The sequence below is a fragment of the Eupeodes corollae genome, chromosome 2, assembly GCF_945859685.1.
Source record: "Eupeodes corollae chromosome 2, idEupCoro1.1, whole genome shotgun sequence".
Taxonomy (NCBI): domain Eukaryota; kingdom Metazoa; phylum Arthropoda; class Insecta; order Diptera; family Syrphidae; genus Eupeodes; species Eupeodes corollae.
The window spans coordinates 1846379-1867636 of NC_079148.1; the positions used below are offsets into that span (position 1 = coordinate 1846379).

General features: G+C 33.0%; 1 protein-coding gene across 16 annotated transcripts in view; it reads right to left on the reverse strand.

Annotated features, from left to right (window-relative positions):
- The window catches only part of LOC129944733 (disks large 1 tumor suppressor protein), a 99786-nt gene that overhangs the window by 12827 nt on the left and 65701 nt on the right, over window positions 1-21258 (reverse strand). For 6 of the 16 annotated variants that reach the window (XM_056054388.1, XM_056054387.1, XM_056054377.1 and 3 more), the window contains 10 exons: window positions 17439-17462; window positions 15697-16254; window positions 15388-15622; window positions 15106-15193; window positions 13551-13764; window positions 11048-11455; window positions 10890-10992; window positions 10555-10617; window positions 10041-10085; window positions 1494-1574 (listed from right to left, as the gene is read on the reverse strand). In XM_056054388.1, coding sequence (XP_055910363.1) covers window positions 1494-1574; window positions 10041-10085; window positions 10555-10617; window positions 10890-10992; window positions 11048-11455; window positions 13551-13764; window positions 15106-15193; window positions 15388-15622; window positions 15697-16254; window positions 17439-17462 — 1819 coding nt within the window. The remainder of the gene's footprint in view (window positions 1-1493; window positions 1575-10040; window positions 10086-10554; window positions 10618-10889; window positions 10993-11047; window positions 11456-13550; window positions 13765-15105; window positions 15194-15387; window positions 15623-15696; window positions 16255-17438; window positions 17463-21258) is intronic. The other 10 variants (XM_056054379.1, XM_056054392.1, XM_056054385.1 and 7 more) reach the window with 8 other exon arrangements.

A 21258-nucleotide genomic window follows, 5' to 3' on the forward strand; every position in this document is an offset into this window, starting at 1 on the left:
CTCACATCACGCTCAAAAATTCAATTGGCTGCATAGACCTTGCGTTTTAATGCCTTAAGACTATTTTTTGTGTGGCTATGTTAAAGCTCATGAGTAATGTCTATACAGACAAGTCAACTTTAATTGACGCATTGGAAGACAACATTGAAGCATTTATTCGTGGGATACCGGCCGAAATGTTGGAAAGAGTATGCCAAAATTGGACTAAGCGGATGAACCATTTGAGGCGCAGTCAAAGTCAACATTTGCTTCTTCAATCATTAAATTATATGGACCGTTCTATCGATTCAAATAAAGATTTCATGCATTTTTCTGAATTATATGTGTTTATTTTTTGAAAAATTTTCCTATAGCCTTTTTTAAAAATCACCCTTAATAACAAATTATATTTTAAGAGAACCCGTCACTTGATTTATCGAAAGAAGCAACATTCTTTATAAAGGATATCTTTCCTTATATATTATTAACTACACCCTTGAAATCATTCCCTATGATTCATTTGTGTCTTTCATCTGCCTATAATATGTGTGAAAATAATTCTCAAAAACATAAAAGAATTTACCAAATCACAAGAAAAACAAAACAAACGTAACCATAAACATCGATGCATGTTTATAATGTGTAATCTGTATATGTATAAGCCGTTATATATATGTATTTTTATGTTTAATTCCTTAAAAATAAAATTCAATGTTTTGAAAAGTAAAGGGTATTTTCACAAACATAATGTATGTGCAAGGGCAGTATAATTACTATTTTCATACCAACAAGGAATATAAAATGATCAAAGTGCCACCTGAAAAAGGTGTGCATTATAGAAATAATAAAACTACAAGAATGGTACATTTAGTCAACCTGTTGCAAATCTTACCATCTGAGGCAATATTAAAAAAATTTAATTAAAATCACATACAGAATGACAAACAAAAATAAAAGTAAAAACAAATAAATGAGAGAAACCAAAAGATTTTAAATATGATTTTCAAAAAACAAAATCAGATATTTTTCAAGCATTATTCTAACAAGAGTGAATGGAATTTTGTTCATTTGCATTTTTGAAATCTCACAAAAGTCTTACAATTTTTTTTAATAACAAATGTGTGTTTTTTTAAATGCTCATACAAATCATATACATCTTTTATGGTAACAAATTATCTATTAAGAGGGAAAAAGAGCAACAGGGCCAACGAAATATCCATTTTCAAAACAAAATTACGAGCCAACGATTCACGGTTGCTTATACGGAACAAAACAAATAAAATCAACAAAAAATTAAAATCATAAAAATCCTCCCATCATATGGAAGAATTATAAACCAAAACGTATAAATTAACATTTTTTTTCGATTTACTCTACAAAATTTAATCAAAAGTTTACAAACAAAAATAAAACAATTTTCTTGTTGCATTAAAATGCTGCAAATAATTCTATTGATTTTACAAAATTTTGTATTTTTTTGTTTTTGTTTTTTTTTTTTTAGTTGCTCGACTTACGATAGTCAGCATCACTATTCTCCAAGTAGATAAGTGTTATCTGCTCCATATCAGGCAACTCCACTCTGTAGATAATCTCGCCTTTTTTTACATATAATTAAATAACAAATTTAAAAGAAAGAAAAGAAATTATAAATTAAATTCTTTCGTTGGTTTTTTTTTTCGTGAGTGATTTTTGTTTAATTTTTATTTTTTTTTTGCGGCAGGGAGTTGAACTTTCGATTGAAACAAATATAACGAAAAATAAACTTAAAAAACGAAACTTGTGACAAAAATATTGTGAACTAGTGAATGATTTTATTTGAAGACCTATTCTGCTATTCGAGTTCAGCCGATCGAGATTTCGATGCGCTTCGAATTTGATTTTTCTATTTTCCATCATATGGAAATCTGTTGTTCAATTTCACAGCTCCAAAACGGTATAAACCATATTTTCAAACTAAATTTAGTACAATCTGAATATAAATTCTATTAGGTAGGTACAGTATTGGCCAAAGCATTAGCAACTAAAACTATCTCCATCTTTATGGCATTCAAAAATTAATAACTTAAACAAATCTTGTTAACTTTTGTCTCAAATATAATGAATGTATATTGTGAATAGACCACAAGGTAAAATAGTTTTCAAAACGATTCATTAGCTTCAAAATCCATTGCTCATATTAAAGGTGTTGGCAAACGAGTGTAGTTGAATCTATTTATAGGTGTTATTCAGTTCACGGACAAAGTTAATCAGTGTTATTAGCTAACTTTTGTACAATAAAAATGATATGAGTCTAATTAAAATATCAGACAAATATTCCATTCCAAAATCAGTGATTTGCCGATTTATACAATTTTACGAGTTCCACAGAGTCATATCAAACTTTGTCATAAAATTAGCTGGGTGTCGACGGACAGGCAAGCTTCTGCCAACCAAATTGACCACTTCGCGATAAGTCGACGCTTTAGAAGCAGTCTCTTGGATATACGAAGCAGAAGAGGTGTCAATATGGAGCTTGCCAGTGAACACCACTTAAAGATAGTTACCCTAAGATTACGTACAGCTACAGTTCGAAGATCCAACGGAACAAATTCAACATCGCCACCTGTTACACGAAATGAGAACAATCACCAGCACAGTACACGACGACATCGAACACCATTGGAATACATGGTGTGGTTGTCTCCGGTTGTGGTGTAATTAATTAAAATTGAAAAATAAAACGAAAATTTAAATTTTATTAATATTATTTGTTTTATTTTAAAAACAATAAACAATACGCCCGAGGATGGAAGAATAATTTCCGAAACGCGTCGCGTCATAAATTAAATAATAAATAAAGTTGTGAAATTTACTGTTTTTTAAAATAAAACAAATAATATTAATAAAATTTAAATTTTCGTTTTATTTTTCAATTTTCAATTTTAATTAACCATTGGAATGCTGTGAAAAATGTTTTTATTTCAGGTGCGGACAGAATAGTCGGTCGGCACAAGAAGCAGAAGATGTTGCAAACAGGTGCGACAGCAGGACCGTTTACAGAATAACCAAAGAGCTGACCCGTACACACAGCTCAAAGCAACACCTGGTGAAAGAAGTAGTCGGTACTGTTAAAAGTTCGGTGGATGAACAAGTCAGAAGGTGGAAAGAGCACTTTTCCTCTGTTTTAAACCGAGTGTTTGCAAACAACGTGCAGACGATACCTTCTGAAGCGCCTGCGCCAATTGCCTGGGAGCACCGAAAGTTTCTCCCATTAATGAGTGGAAGAAGGGAATTATCTTCAAGCTCCCAAAAAAACGGAGATCTTACAAAGTGCGAAAACTGGAGAGGAATTTGCGTTTTACCAGCCGTTGCCAAAATATTGTCAAAAGTTATACTGGAACGTATCAGAGAACACCATGAGGCCACACTTGATGCCGAACAAGCAGGATTACGCGCTGGATCCTACTGTATTGATCATATTAACAACCTGCGGATCATTATTTAAAAAGGGCGTTGAATATCGATCACCACTACACCTGCTGTTCATCGACTTCGGGAAGGCCTTTGATAGCGTTAACAGGGAGTATATCTGGTTAGTTTTGCGGAGGAGAGGCATCCCAGAAAAACTAATTGCTATTATTAAAGCAGCATATGATGGATTCAAGTTTCACGTTCTGCACGATTGTAGGTTGTCAGATTATTTTGAAATCCGAAGCGGAGGCAGACAGGGCTGTATTCTGTCGCCAATATTGTTTTTGTTGGTGATAAACGATGTACTGCCCTCAGCTCTGTCAGGTAGCGGAGGGATCCAATGGACTTTGACATCCTATATTTAAAGCACTTGGATTACGCGGACGATGTTTGCTTCCTCTCTCATAGGATCATGGATATCTATCAAATGACAACAAGTGTGGAGAGAGAAGCAGAAGTTGTGAAAATAATTTTTGGCTAAATAAAAATGATCAGCCTCAGAACCCGACCATCCTCTCAAATAAATATTTTCTCGCAACCGGTGGAAAAAGTGGAGACCTTTTAATATCTTGGAAGCATCGTTTCCATCAAAGGCGTCATCTGCCGCATCGGCAAAGCAAAAGCGGCGTTCGATATACTGTCAAAAATTTGGAGGAATAACTCTATCAGCTTAAGAACAAAGCTACAACTGTTTCACACAAATACTTGGAAGGTTACTTCAGCCATAGCAAGAAGGCTGCAAACCTTCGTAAATAGATATCTTCGTCACATCCTAAGGGTTTTTTGGCCAAACCATATTTCAAATGAGGTCCTTCATAGAAGGACAGGTCAGGAACCTATAGAATCTATAATACGATGACTTCAGTTGCAATGGATTGGACATACGCTTCGAAAAGGTAACGACTGCATTGCAGGCCAATCAATGCAGTGGAATTCGACTGCACAGTCCCCAGATCTTAACCGCTTGGAAAAACTATGGGGAATTGAAATTGCAATTTAATTAACTTCAAGCCTCGAAGATGTGCTGAAGTAATTAAAAACAAGGGGTTTGCTACCAAATACTAGCAATGTTTTAGTAAGTTTAAGGAAAAAAAATGTATTTTTCAAAAGTTGCTTTTGTTTTGAACAGACTAATATTGAACTAATTGTGCTATATTTAATGAAATATTACAAAAAGCATTTTATTTTATTAAATTTTAAAAACAAAAACATACAATAATTGAATACTAAATTTGTTTTTTAATTATTCAATAATTGAGGCAAATAAAGTTGCTTTTGTCTTGGCTAACACTGTACGTACATGAAGGTTGCTAAAATTTTGTTCTCTAACTATTTGTACGAAGTTATAAAAATTTTCGAACCAAAATATCGTCCAAACAGCAAAAAACATTTTTATAAGATGTCTGGGTCCTTTAAGACAATTTTTTTTAAACAAAAATGTCTTGCCTAAACTTTTTTGGAACGGAAAATATTTTAAAAATCAACTTCCAATATTAATTAACAATAATATCCAATATCAGTTGCTTTACAAATATTGTGCGATAAGCTTTGATAAGCTTTATTGTTTAATTAACTTAATATTTTCCAAAGCTGAACAAAAATTAATTCTTTTTATGAATAGCAGAATAAGTTAAAACTCTTCTTATTTTCGATTTCGATTGCAATGGAAAATGTGAAACAAAAATCAAAAGAAACATAAAGATATAGTGGGGGCAGTATTTTTGTCTAAACAATATGCCAATGATGTATACGATAAATATTATATAACTTAAATAATATAAAAATAAAATAAATAAGCCGATATAATAAATAGTAAAATGTGAGAAGAAAATTATTCCGAAAATTAGTTCTAGGTGACTTTAAAATAACGTCTCAAGTGCTTTATACAAGCACATCCCTACTAAGACCATACGATGACATAAAATCGTGAGAGGGGTTATGAAAAAGGATTTAACCGATTTTTTAATAACGATATTAAATTTTTAAAAAAATACAAACAATAAATAAATAAACTGAAATATAAATCAAGCTAAAGGAACTTTATGAAAGGGAGAGATTATCTAGAAAACTTAATCTAACTACTCTCAAACATTGAATGTTTAAAATGCTGAAATGTTGGATGAGTAGGATTTTCTTTTGTTCTTTTTTTTTTTTTTGAATAAATCGTTGTTAGCAAAATATGCAAATTTTTTTAAATGTATTTATATATATTTTTTAACCAAATAGCAAAATAAAATAAACTAGTATACAAATATATAATGCAAATTTAGTATTTTATAAATATTGATGCACAGTTAGCATTCATTGCGTATTTGTATAATATGATTATTTTAAATAAATATATATCTTCAATTGCTTTTTTGGATAAATTTAATGGCAGTTTTTGTTTGTGTTTTTGGGGTTTTTATCTTTCAACTTTGACACTCGCTCTAGATTTTTGTATGAATTATTTATAATGTGGATAGAAAATTAAACCATTAATGCTATGATTTAAGAAAACGAGGTTTGAAAACCAAAATCTTTCGCTGAAAGTTATTAGTTTTCTAACTTTATTAAACGGAATTGAAATAGTATGATGTCGGTAAAAAGTGTAAAATGATTGGAGTTGTTATTTCCCTTCAATAAGGTATAGACGTTTTACTTAAAATATTGAACGAAGTAAAATATAAATTGTGTCTGCATTTTTATTTCATTACTTCACTGTTAAGTGAAGGCATAGATTAAAATGTCTATGTTTAACTAACCGGATATGCAGCAACCTTAAACAAGTTCTGCGAAATTGCAACTATGAACAAAATAATAAGAATATTTCTCATTTCATAGAGCTTTGCAATTAAACTTGTCAAAATAATAGGAACACTTGCAGAAAAATGTTTGGTAGGGTTTTTACTCTGGGATTGATTTTGAGTCTTATAAAAATAAATTAAGTGGCGCAACAGTCCATGAAGAACCAAGGCCTAGTGACTTACAACTCTCAACTATTCCTGTGTGCGAGTAATTTGTCAGAGATGGAAGGCACCTACAGTTTAAATGCCGAATCCGAACCGCTAATTTGGAGGATTTGTCAATTCCTCGCAAGAGGTAGTACACGTGAAAAAAGTTAGTTGGCACACGCAGGGATTGAACCGAAGACTACTTGCATGACAGTCCATCGCACTAACGGGTCACGCTACGGGTCTTAGTTCTTTTAAATAAATGCTACATAGAAAAAGGTACAGCGGAATAAAAATAAATAAATTATGTGGCGCAACAAGTCGTATAGAACGTATACATCTCTCAACCATTCCTACGGGCGAGTGATATCAGTGATAAAGCTACCTTGAGTTTATATGTCGAATTCGGCTGGAGGATTTGTCAATTCCTCGCAAGAGCAGTAACCTTGAAAAAAACTACGTGGAATGGGCAGGGATTGAATCCAAGACCTTTTGCATGACAGTCCTACTTACTATCTATCATGCCAAGTCTACTAGAGGTACAGCAAAGTACTGCACACAAAAAAAAATATCTTGAACATGTATATATGAATATAAGTGAGATAGGAAACAGAAGTTCTGTAAAAATATTACTCAATTTCATGCAAATGGAAGAAAATCCAAAGAAATCAGAAGATATCTCACAGAGCAACGTACATCAATAAGAAAATCTTAAGCTAATCCAATTATGCCAAGAAAAATCTGGAGCGAGATTTGACATGCAAGTCAGCTCTAGAACGGTTCTCAGTATACTGCAGGGGCCAACCTAGATTCCATAAAATTTGCAAAAAGTATACTATATATAAACACGATATTTTTAAGGCTTAAAGTAGTATTAAAATTCACTTTAAAATGTTGAAACAAAAATCTATTATTTTGGAAGGATGGAAAAATATCGTTGCCCAAGCTCATGAAACCAATTTTAAAAACATGGAATTAACATCTTACTACTTAAGCGGTGACTTTAGTGCAATTGTGTTCCTAATTTTTAATATGGATGGAATAATCTGGAAAAAGTCTTCTTTGTTGAAATATTAAAGTATGTTGCGACCAAATGTAATATGTATAGTTAATAAAGGGTTGATTTAAAAGGAATACAATTTATTTGTTTGATTGGTATTTTCAATAATTTAAACAGAATCTAATTGAGGACTATGCCAATGAGCGCAAGATAAAAGAAATTCGACATGAGCCTTCTAAAACAACTTCTTCTATGACAAATTGCAGGTTCTGGAATAAAGACGTTATACTTTTTTTTCTACTTTATGTTAACTTTCGTCAAAATTTAAGCAATATTTTTGCGCTACTTGAATAGGCCAAGCATATAGTTTAATCGTTGTCGTTGTCACGCGGAATTGTATTTTTCGTTGATCGAACTATTTTGTAAATTTCGATTATTTAATTAAAAAAAAAAAAACGTAAAATGGGTCGAGGAAAAGTGTTGACCGAGGCGGAAAAAGAACATATAAAAGCATATAAGGAATCTGGCTTTTATATTGCCAAAATAGCTAAAAAAAAGTCGAGAGAAGCCGACACGTCATATCCAAATTTTTAGGTAATGAGCTTAAATATGGGAAAAACATGAAATGCCGCACACACAGTGTGCTTACTAATGCGGAAAGACGACTTATATTAAGAAAAAGCGTCAAATTCTCTCGACTCTTTGGCAAAAATCACGGAAAAATGTTGTGTTAAAGCAAGTCTAACAACCATGCGTCGTGTTATTTCAAAAGCTAAACACATAAAAAGACGTAAAATCAAGAAGAAGCCACCCCTTAACCCAGTTCGAAAAGAACAACGCCTCATTTTTTGCCGCGCACATGTTACGGAACTTCTGAGTGGCATCGAGTGGTCTTCTCCGATGAAAAAAAAATTAATTTGGAAGGTCCCGATGGATATAGCTACTATTTCCATAACCGGCTGCATAGCAGAGTTGGAGGTATAATGGTTTGGGGAGCTATTTCCTGTTATGGCACCTGCAAGCTACATTTTGAGTCAAAAACAATGAATACGTTGTCTTACAAAGGTATATTGAAAGAGGGGTTTCCATACTTTCAAACCATTTTTGGACCTCTGGCCTGATAACAACACATGAAAATGTTTGGGGATGGCTGACATGTCAAGTATACGGATCAGGAACACAATATTCAACTACATCTGAACCAACCCAAGCTATCGAATTGGCTTGGAGCTCGATTTCGCTAAATTATTTGGACAGTTTGTATGCATCCCTTCCAAACAGGATGTGTGAAGTTTTGGAGCAGAAAAGTGGCTTAACACACTATTAAAACATTTTTGATTGTTAAATAAAATACTTCAGTTACCTCCAATTAAAGTAAAGTTCGTAATAAAAAGAATAGTAATATTCTAAAGTGTTTTTTTATTGAAGTGTCCTATTCAAGTGGTGCGAAATTTGGACCTGGCAGTTGGCCGGTTTTTGGTCAATAATTTTTTATTAATACCTAAATCCTTAGCATTGAATTTTTTTCAGGTGAAATAAAAACAATTAACTGAACTTAATATTAAAAAAAATAGGTCTCTAGCATGTTTGGTTTGGGAACTATGGACGATAGAAAAAAAACCCAAAGGGGTGTCCTATTCATGTGGCGAGTAGTGTATCAACAAATAAAAACATTTAAAATTTGTTTGTCTAAATATATTGTTTTTTTTTTTTGTTTAAATCAAGCCCTCCTATTTTTTGGGCAGTCTTTTATGAAGTCTGCAGGAAATAGACTCCGAAATCTTGACAGTCGATTCTTCCTTAAATTATAAATTAAGAAATATTTACCAATAAAATGGCTACAATTTAGATTTGTTGCATTACACAAGTACTTGGACATTATCACCAAAAATTAAGTTTTTTTCCTATTATTTTGTCCGCTTGAAAACAAAATCTGATCTCCAAATAGAAGATATTTTAAATTGCAAGTATTAGCCTCAAAGCTAAGCTCAAATGAGTCGGAAACTTTGGCCGATCTCATTAAACATGCACATCATAAGAAGATGAAATAATGAAATTCGATAGTGAGTGTCAAAGGATTATTTATATAATAAAGACTTGTAACCAAGCCGCCATCATCGTCGTCGAGCAAGGAACGCAAGATCTAAGAGTATGTGTACATATATTTACAATAAATGCAACTTATAAAAGAAAAAAATGTATATATAAATTTATCAAACAACAAAACGCTTAAATTAAGCTCTAAATTAAATTTAAAATTATGTATAAATATATATTAATATTAATAGTTTACTTAAATAATAAATTTTGTTTGCTGCATAAGTTAAGTTGATTATAATCTTAATAATACACCATATAAAACATGAAATAAATCGTTATAGTCCGAAATATTTATATCAAAGTGAAATAAATGTGTTGTACGAGTATGATATATATTTTCTTTGCAGTTGTTGTTTTGTATACTGTTGGTTAGTGGTTTATTTTTTATTATTTTTATGAATGTTTTATAACTTTTAGTTTGTTTTTAGTGATAGAGGAAAATATTAATTTGTTTGATAAACAAATAAAATAATATTTATTGTATATTTAAACACACTAGAGTACAAACACAACAATTTACATTAATAAAAAAATAATAATAATAATGAGAGCAATAGTGTAGTGAACTTGGTACATACCTCCTTCAGCATTGGCATCGTCTTGTGTGTAGCAAAGCATAAAAGCTAGAAAAACGAATCGAGAAATAAAATAGATAGTTATACAAATGCAATACAAGAGAAAGTTAAGAGCTAGTTTTGTTTTGACAAAAATCAAGTACAAAAAAAGAACAAAAAACAAAGAGAATGGTTTAAAAAACAAAACAAATAGTGGAGTTGCGAATATATAGTATTTATAAAAATAAATTGTCTATCAAGTGCTGCGTGTTGTGTGTTCTCAAAAAAAGACACCGAAGAACCCCCATGTTAATAATTATTCCCCTCCAACTACATACTTCCATTTAAACATTAAAACCACATAAATAATTATTAATTTAAAAGTTATTTGTTTTTTTCTTTTTTTTTGTTTAAACTTAACCCGTTTATTGGCGAGCACAGCTTTTAAAATTTGTTTAGTTAGAATTAATCCTTTTTGTTTTTAACATTTTTTTATTAGAAAATCTTTTTTTTTAAAGATTTTTATTTTTAAACTTACGTTGTTGTTCGTTGCAGTCATTATTGTTCACATTGTCGTTTTCGCTGTTAACGACTCCATTAGCTATATAAGTTGAATTTTGTGTGGATTTTTGAGAATTCGATTTTATTTTTGTACAAAAACACATTGAGTTGGTGTGGACAAGCGATAAACACACGTTTAAAAATTGTATATGAAATTAAACAAAACAGAAATAAAACGAAAACGTTTTGGGTTTTTGGGGGAACAAAACAAAAAATGAGAATTAAATTAAGAATTTAACAAACAAATAACACAAGTAAAGCATTATGAAATTGGTCCAAAAAAAAACCAAAGTCCATTTATGGTATACTCACGCTCTTGGTCGCTGCCATCTTCGTTTTTATCATCGCGACTCTTCATAAATGGGAATCTTCGCGAAAATGTGAAGTTCTTCTTTTTTCGATCCAAAGTTGATTGCTATTTAATTGCAATTTTAAATTCATATTAAACACAATATAAGATTTATACATACTTTGTCCATATTATTATTAGCTGCGTGTCCTTGGAATTTGACACTGCGATCTCTGGCTCGCATTTTTCGTTCCCATCGACGTTTTGATGGCACAATACCAATGACTTCATCTTCACTATCGCCAAGAACTCGACGGGCTTGCCACCATTCATCGTCTGAGGCATTTGTAACGTGCAAGATGTCTCCATGCTTAAATGGAAGACCTCGTGATGGTAAGCCGTCATCTCGATTTGGATCGTAGTCGAATAGGGCTCGAACGTAGAGGGAGCGCTTTTGTGACGTACGAAGCAGAGTACCAGTACCAGATGAGAGAGCAGCTTGTTGTTTGAGTTCGTGAATGCGAGCTTCGAAGCGGTTATAGTCCTCTGGTCGATATTGAGCGACTAGAGTTACAACACCACCAGAATTCTAAAACAAAATTAATAATTATATTGTCAAATAAAGATAGACAGATAGATAATGTTGTCTGTCAGGTTAAAGTTTTACTATTTATATTTAAGCTTAGCTTGAATTTACTTTAAATATTATATTCATTAACAATTAATTTGCGATAATTAAGAGCATATTTTAAGAATTTGTATAGATTTAAATAACATTTGCCATTCAAAATTTGAAAAAATCGGTGCGATTTATTGTTTCAGTTCCTAGAAATAATCTCCGTTATGAATTGAAAATAGGACAGATGCTGACCGAAGTGGTAGGTGTTCTCAGCTGCTTCAAGATTACACATTGTGCGTAAGCCAAAAGTGTCATGCTGAACTGCCCTTGCAATCAAGTTAAGTAATCCAAAAATTGTTCTTAAGATCATCGTTTTTATTTCTCGTGAATTTGAATCATTAAAATAGTTGGGTACCTCTGTGTATGATACATTGCTATATTCGTCGTGAAATTGTGATTGTAAAGCACGTTCGGTAGAATCATTCCACTGTTGTTCTTTCAGTTTAATCAAAAGCATGTTTTCCAATCAAAATTAGTTACTTCATGCTTTGGTGTATTATCTGGTAGGTTGAAACATCTTTTGACGAAAAACTTTTGGAGCTTTTTACATTGTATGTACTCTTTGTACCCCCGTACTTCAGCACAGTAATACATAATTCATCTTGCGGCTGAGTCATGGATTTTAAACTTTGCTGAATGTGGCACTAACTTATTTTTCAGTGACTTAGACCAGGTTGCGTTGGTTGCATTTTTTGATGTTGCAAGCCTGTTTGTCAGATGTTCAGACCAAGACACCAAGACCACGACGCCAAGATATTTATACTTGTTTGTTATTTTTACTTCTACACCTTTGAAATTCTATTTTTCACTTAATGCTATTCCGAATCCATTCCTAAAAATAACAATTTCAGATTTCTCAAGATTAACTTTAAAGGTTCCATTTATCGCAACAGCTGCTGAACTTGTTTATAATTGTTTGAAGTAAAGCTGGACTCTCAGCCAAAATTACAATACCATGAGCTTACAAAAGAACATTTATACCGGTTCTTTCCACAAGTATTTCGATCGGGAGTTCAGATTGTAGGTCATTTAAGAACAAGCAACCTTGTTTAACGCCTTTGCTCGTTCTAAAGAAATTAGAGGTACTGCTTCCATTCCATACGGCGGCAACTGTATCTTGGTATAATAGTTTGATGATTTTAATCATTTTCGTTGAGATGCCCAATGTTATAAGTTTGTGAATAAGAGCTTCTCTGATAATATTGTCGAACGCAGCTTTTAAGTCCACGAACCAATCATAGTTTCTTTTTCTGGCTTAGTTGCAGCTGAATAAGGCATGAAAGATTGAAAATCTGATCAATGGAACTATAATCTTTTCGATATGCAGCCTGGAATTCATTGAGTTGTTGTTTTCGATCCAAGTAGTGAGGCGGTTTAGGAAAACTGAGGTGAATAATTTGTCCACGATAGTTAGATACAAGACTAACGTCGCCTTTTTTGAATAGCGGAAAGATAATTGATTTTTTGAAGGATGTTGGTATTGTTTCTGTTTCGTAGATTCTTTCCAGCAAAGTATAAACCTCCACAATAAAAGAATTACTCGCATTTTTATAAAACTCATATGGAATGCCGTCTATACCCGGAGCTTTGTTTTCTTTTGAAGATTCAATCGCAATCTTTACTTCATTCAAATCAATTGGGTGATCAAGTTCAGGTATTTCAACTAGATTTGTTTCACAGAAATATTCTCCGCTGCTTAATCGATCTGAATTAAGGGAGTTTTCGAAATATGCCTGATATTAAATCAACATTTTAAACAGTTTTAGAAATCGGTTCTTAATGGTGGAAATGATTACAAGAAAAAAGTATTTTCATTTATTTTGGTGTACAATTTGAGTTTTTTGAAAATGAGAAAAATTAACTTAGAACTTTAACCTATATTTATGTTTAAAAATAGAACAAAATAAGTATTTCAGCTTAGCTTGATTTCATTTCATTTGGGTTAACTCTAAATACAAGTGTGGTGTATTTTTAATTAGAATTGATATAAAAAGCTTATACTTACTTTAAGCGCTTGGGCGGCTTCCTCATGTGTGGCATTTTTAAGATTAACATTATTCACACTCATCAGTTGGTCTCCTCGCTTCAATTCACCACCCAAATCAGCTGGCCCACCAGCCAAAATGAATGACACATAAATTCCTTGCCCATCTTCGCCTCCAACAATATTAAAGCCCAGTCCTTGGGGACCCTTTTGTATAGTTATTGTACGCGCCTCTCTAGTTATTATAATGCCACAGTACAAAAAGAAGATAAAATTGATAAAATAAATAAGTGAATTTAAACACCAGCATACTCATTAGGTTAATGAAGCCGTTTGTTAAGCACCTCACGTATTTTTGCTTTAAAATTTTTTCATTGAACAAATGCAGCTGTAAACAGCTCATTTTATTTTTCGTTTTTCGTTTTTGAACGGTGCCAGTGACTAATCAATTATATTTTATATAAAACAAATATTTATCACACTTTATTGAAGCCAACTACTTTACTGAATAGGTATGCCAAAGATAGATTTTCGATTATAATGGCGATTATAATATTTAATTATAGTAATTCAATGAAAAGTTTTAAAACGTTAAATAAATCAAAACACGATCTGCACGATCACATTGAGTTAAGCTTACTGGAAGCAGAAGTAGATAGACAATGCTGGTTACGTTGGCGGACGGAGTTTTGTCATGAAATAATTTTATAATTTAATTGTGATGCGTTTCCGATTTCGATATAAGGAATGAACTTATAATAAATGATTCATTTTTTGAAGTTGTTCTTCGATTATATCTCTTTATCTTTGAGCAGTGATGTTATGTAAATATAAGGGCTGGACACATATTGTAATTTGTACCTTAAAAGTAAAAAAATACCATCAATGTCCCATAAGGGGGAATGTGTTGAAAACATTCTCCATTTAAGTCTTGCAAATATGTGTTTACCTTTTTGTATTAGAAATCGTTTAACTGAAAACTTTTAAAAATAATTTAAAGGAAATATTAAATAGGCATTTAAAACAGGTATATATGTAAAAAGCTCGAGTTTAAGTAGTTTTAAAAACGCATATAAGGTAACAATTTTGTTTGGCATATTATTCCTCCTTATGAACTTAAAGTAGAAGTTTGCGAAGTAAAGTTCCGAATTTGAAATTCATGAGACTTGAAAAATTAACTAGATGTTTTAGTCGAAATTTATGTTCAAAGAATGAAGTTGACTGCAAATGAAGCCCCTTGTGTTGCCTGAACCTGCCCATTATTGTTTAATTTTGAAGGACTTAGTAGACGCCAAAATTAAGAAATTTGTATGCCAATGGCCAATAATAACGAAGAACATCAGATTAAGCGACAAATTAACTCAAAAGTATGAAAAGTCTACATTAATGTAAAACTTAAAAGTTTTGAAAGAAGAAATTATAACATCACTGCTTTTTGCAAGTTCCATATCACCCTGGACCAAATTAGGGTTCACAATCGCACCTCTTTTTATTATGTACGTCATGTTCACAAACAAAATCATGAGCGAGCGATAAGATAATTATTGTTATTGTTTTGATGAACTCTATCCCTTACCTGGTTATGTCTTCTGTGCTCACGGCACGAGGAGTACCTGGCGGTACAGCAGCAAGAACATTCGATGATGCATACCTTGATGCAGGTTCTAGATAAGAAGAAACAAATTATAAATCGTTAATATATATTTGGTTTTTTGAAGAAAACAAATAAAAAAACTATAAACCATAAACCATAAACATGTGCATTTGCATTTGGGATAAAGGAAATGTTAGAAAGTAGTAAAATGATTTGTGTATTGTTTTAATGTATGATTTTAGCAGAGTATAGTGAGTGTCTTACGAGGCAAAGGTGAATGGGATCTTGATGTTGCTGGGGCAGGTGAAGGTGATCGGCCGAAATCGACAACACTTTGTCCGACATTATTGATCGCACCTGTTGAATGCGAATTGACTTGATTAAATGACGAACTAACTAAATGCTGCGTCTTCCCAACAACCAATGTCACTTTATCAGTTATCGATTTTAGGGTGGCTACTGCATGTTCGTGTGTAACATTCTCCAGATTTTTCTCTGACTGCATTAGAAAAAAACAATAAAAATCATTAGAAAAATCGAATTAAAAACACAATCTATTTATTTAAAACGTACCGCATTGTGTCGAACTGCAATCAACTTGTCGCCAATGTTAAGACGGCCATCCACATGCGCCGCTCCACCTTCCATAATTTTCGTAACGTATATACCATTATCGCCTGGTATATGCTGATTGCCAATGCCGCCTGCGATAGAAAATCCTAAACCCTTACCTCCTTTTACCAGATCTATCTCAATAACTTGTGGACCTGTGCTAGCCACAGCAGCGCCAGTACTCAAAGTCGAAGTGTCACCCGCTAGAGCACTTGAATTCGCAGGCCTTTTACGTTTAACGTGCAATTTTACATGATTACCAGCCCTTTTCAAGGCATCAACGGCACCTGCATGCGGCACATCGACAACAGAGACATCGTTAACCGACACAATTATATCATTGACACCAAGTCTTCCATCAGCAGCAGCAGCTCCACCCGGGATTAATTTTGTTATGTATATTGATGTATCTGTGCCGATGTGCGGATTGTCTGTTCCACCAGCAATTGAAAAACCAAGTCCAGAATTGCCTCGTTCCAGTTGAATGTCCTCATATATCCAGCTATCCTCCCCATTAACCTGACAATAAAAACAATAGAAAGTGTTATAGCGTTTAGGTATGTAGGTATGTCGTTTACTCCTATGTATGTCACGAGATTCAGTGGCTTCTTTAATTAAAAAAATAAATTGTGAAAGAAAGAGTCTACCTCTACAAACAAAAAAGGTACATCAAGTTCAGGTTATGTTATACAATAAAGACAAACAAAATGTAATATTCTCTTCTCTAGCAGGTCTGTAGATGCAAACAATTGTGGGTAAGTAGAAGAAAGTTGATTAATTTAATTTTGTCATTTAAAATAAATTAAAAGCATATTAGAGGTTTTTGAAAAGAGATGCGAAATTCTTTAGGTTTTAGGTTTTAGACAAACTTTTACAACAAAATGTTATGTTAACGAGAGCTTATTGAAATGTTTAGTTGAAAAATGAATGGTTACATCTTAGTTGAGTCCTAAATTAACCGCCATTAAAACAGGATAGTTGAGTTAACTTATCCAAATCTAGATTAAGGTTCAAGTTTGTTACTACATTCAGCAATAGTTAAAGAAATTATTAGAAGTACTGCCATTTTTGAATCAAGTAAGTAGTACTTTTTAAGCACAAGCACAGGGCGCGACTTAGGCGTTTATGAGTACATGCTTCTTGGCCACATACTTTAACAACTTAATGTTAATTGCTACTAATGTTTAACCTTGACATTTTAAACAAATGTTAAGATACTCTACTTGTTATTTAGTCTAAGTTAGGTTAAAGTCGTTGTCCACGATGAAAACGGACACATTGGACAGCCACTTTAACTTTAAAAATGGGAAGGTTTTTTAAAAACCTTTTAGTTATCAATTCCTAAATTGTTATAGTTGTTAATTTAATTCATTTTTTTAGTAACTACACTTGACGAAAATCCCACACTTAAAATGTTGATAAAACACTGATATGATTTATCAATATGTTTTAGGTATGTTATCGTTATTTTTTATTGATGGTCATTTATGAGTAAATACAAAAATAAACAGACTATGAAACATATAACCAATAGGACATTTACAATGTAATTATACACAAAAAGACATACATAAGCTAATTTAGCAATCTATTTAGGAATTATAATTAAACTACATTCATTGATAAGACGAATATAATGAACATTGATAAAGCTGACACAATTAAACAAAGTTAAATTTAATAACTTGGCTTAAGTGCCTTACCTTTTGTGAAGATGTCGAATGTGCCTGAAATTCATAATTTAGAAAAAAATTATAATTAATATAAATAAATAAATTAGAAAAAATAAAATAGGTACAAGTAAAATAAACAATAATAAAAAATTAGATTTACTGGGTTTTAAAAATTCGGAGTGAGAAAAATTCTCTAGAAGTCTTTTTTTTTTAAACAATGCAGCGTTCACATAGTCTGGCTTGACTACGGATTAGAGTTTACATTTTATGTTGTCACAAGCTCATCAACATTTTGTGTAAAGTAATCTCACTAACAATGCTATGCTATACTTAGTATCTGGTTAAACCATTGACCTAGGTACCATTGTTTACCAAAAAGTTTCACACAGTTCCACTGAAGTTATTTTATTTTTGTATGAAACAAGAACTTAAACATTTTAACACCAAGCTTGAAGGTTGAATTTTGTATTTGGTTTAATTGTGTCCAATTTATTATTAATATGGGAACAACAATATTATGAATTTGAATTGAATATCTCCAGGAAGAAATTTATGAACTAAGTATCGATTAAATAACCTGGAAGTGAAATATAACCATGACATGTAAGTCCAACTTGAAAGTAGCTTTGTTTATATATAAAAATAAAGAATGTGTAACTTGATATATGCTACATTATTTTTGAATAGCCCGCAGATACTAATCAGTCATCGAATACCAAAACGCAAATCTTAAATTTCGATTCGCGCACTGCCGGTCGTTTCATTTGAAAGCAAAAAAGGCATGCCTATGGACAGAACTATAATTTAACAATGTTTATTATACTATTACTTATTTCTAGTATTACATGAGATCTCTTAGTTAATAAGTCAAGAGGTCTTCATATCGTATGGATGGAAGTATGACTGCAATTGTTGTTTTCAAACATTAGTTGGTGCATTATGGATACAAAAAATTATATTTTAACAGGGATAACTTTAAGAAAACTCTTTAAAAACTTTAAAATATAGGACATTTAGTAGAAGGCTTGGTACATTTATATATTTTGCCATATTGTTTGTATGGTCTCAGGTTACGAGTTTTAAGCTGAAGTGGCTGACAAATCTTGGAAAAAACCCAGAAGCTTCAAATCGATACCCACCATTTCTTTATCGATTTTAGAGCCGCGTACGACAGCATCCATAGGGAAGAGCTCTACAGAGCAATGTCTAGTTTTGGCATTCCTGTCAAACTTATCCGTTTGTTCAGAATGACGATGACGAAGGGCTCTATCAAGGTCGGAAAAGATCTCACCGATTTGATGTCAAAAAAGGTTTTAGACAAGGCGATGCACTGTCATGGGACTTCTTCGACATCGTTCTGGAAAGAATTGTGCAAAACTCAACCATCAACACTAGAGGCACAATCTTGGAAGATCAAAGCGTGATGTCAGTGGAGGGTTTTTAATCATTGCGAAGGAAGCGAAGAAGATGGGTTTAGTGGTCAATGAGGACAAGACCAAGTATATGCTGTCATCAAAAAATGATACTGAACAACGATGTCTTGGACAAAACGTAACCATGGACAGCTATAACTTCGAGGTAGTTAAGTTCTTTGTCTACCTAGGTACCGCTATAAACGCAGACAACGACACCAGCGATGAAATCAAACGAAGAATAACTCTTGCAAATCACTGCTTCTTTGGACTTAGAAGGCAATTAAGAAGTAAAGTCCTCTCTCGAGCATCTAAAATCACTTATCATTTATGGCGCTGAGGCCTGGACCGTGTTATAGAGTTAAAGAAAGATGAGCGTCTTAGAATGCTTCGAGAGAAAAATTCTTCGGGTGATTTTTGGTCCCGTATGCATAGATGGAGAATGAAGGAGAAAATATAACGACGAACTGTACGGCTGTACAGCCACACTGACCTAGTTAGCAGAATTAAAGTCCAACGACTTAGATGGCTAGGTCATGTAGACCGAATAGACATCAACGCTCCAGCCCGGAAGGTCTACGAATCCAATCCCGAGGGAGGGCGTAGTAGAAGAAGACTGCGACTCAGGTGGCGCACGCAGGTGGGTGAAGACCTCAACCAACTTGGCGTTCTAGGCACCAAGCTGGCTGGAGACGCATGTTGGTTGAGGTCCACGTCCGCCCCGGACTGTAGCGCCACCTTAAGTAAGTAAGTAAGTAAGCTGACAGGGATAGAGTAAGACAAACCAATGATATACTACAAGGCTTCTAAGTACAATGAAACCAAGTGGAACTGCTTACGAAGCGTAAGAGACTTTTGGTATTTGTGTGCCTGATATCATTTGAATCCTAAGTTTTCGAGCTAGAATAGGACAGCTACAGAGGTGAGGAATTGTTACCTCTTTTTGCTCTTCAATACGTGTTGCGTGGTGCACTTTTCTATTACACAGGGTCCAGTTATGACACCAATTAACGAGCTTATATATAATGTTTAAAGATATCAAGCACTGGCAGGCCTGATCTGTTTCATAGGCTGAAAGAATGTTTTGTTATTCAACCTGATGTTGGTTTTCTTTTTAGTATCGTTCAAATATAGGGATTGGAAAAACATAATTAGCTATACCGTGTAAAACGTGTAGTATTGTACCGTTTTTGGCGAATTCGTCGGCTTTACAGTTTCCTGAAAATTCCTTGTGGATCGACAGCCAGCAAAATTGAATATTGAAGTCTCCATAAAAGATGATCAACAATTATGGACGCTTTGTGAGTTTCTGGAGACAGAAACAGAGCCTGAATACCTGAGAAAAAGATACAGATGATATCAAGCTTTCTTTAAGCCTGGTTAAAACTTCTTTTATAGCCAAAAGTTCTGCCTAGAGTGCGCTACAATAGTGAGGATAGAGGAAGAACGGTTATAGTTTTAGATTCGGCTTAAAACTTTAAAACTGTAGCTCCGCTCCATCTCTGACATGACTCGCATACAGGAATGGTTGGGAGTTGTAAGTCATTAGGCCCTTATTTCCAACGGATTGTAGCGCCACCTAGTTCATTTATTTATTTAAATAAAGCCAACAAGAGGGTCAACCTAGGAGTGAACGATGGCTGGAGAATCATTCGTACATTTCTTGTTCTAAACATTGTTCTGCATCGTAAGTGTGGACCGCTAAAGGGCGTGAATATCGTGCAAGGAATTTAACACCTTCATCAAAATTGTCAAGCATAAAATTTTCGACTCAAAATTTGTATTCATATACTCAACCATTTCAGAGATAGAGGACGATGCTCATAACTTCTGATTAAATAAGAAGTGACAAATTAAACTCTATCTTATTATTATTAAGCCATTAAGGGTTAAAACTTATCGAGAGCATAATAAAAGATGATAAATACATTAATTTGAAGAGTCGATAAAAGTTTTTTTTAAAGACTGTCAACAAAATATTTTATCATCAGGAAAAGCTTCTATATTTTTTTTTGCAAACCCTAAAAGACCGAAGTTCTCATTCGAAAACTTGTATAATTATTTGTTGGTTGTTATATATTACATTTAATCACAAAAGAGATACGCTTTTCAAAGATATATACACATCTTGAATTTAATTAGATACTTTTAACGATGAACGAACGAATTTCTGCTTCTTCATTCTAATTGTACGCTCTAGTTTCATAAGTCTCTTACTTTCATCTGCGGCGCGTTCGAAAAGTTGAAAAGTGAATTTCTCCCATTAATCTGAATGACCTTACATTGCCAATGGATGGCGTAGCTTAGGGACTTAAGGATACTATTTAGTTGTATTTTATATAGATGTATTTGTTAATACAAAAAGCAATACTTTTTCAAAACCTATTGCTGTTAGGTCAGTCGGCCACATGAAGCAAATAAATATTAATGGAGAGAGA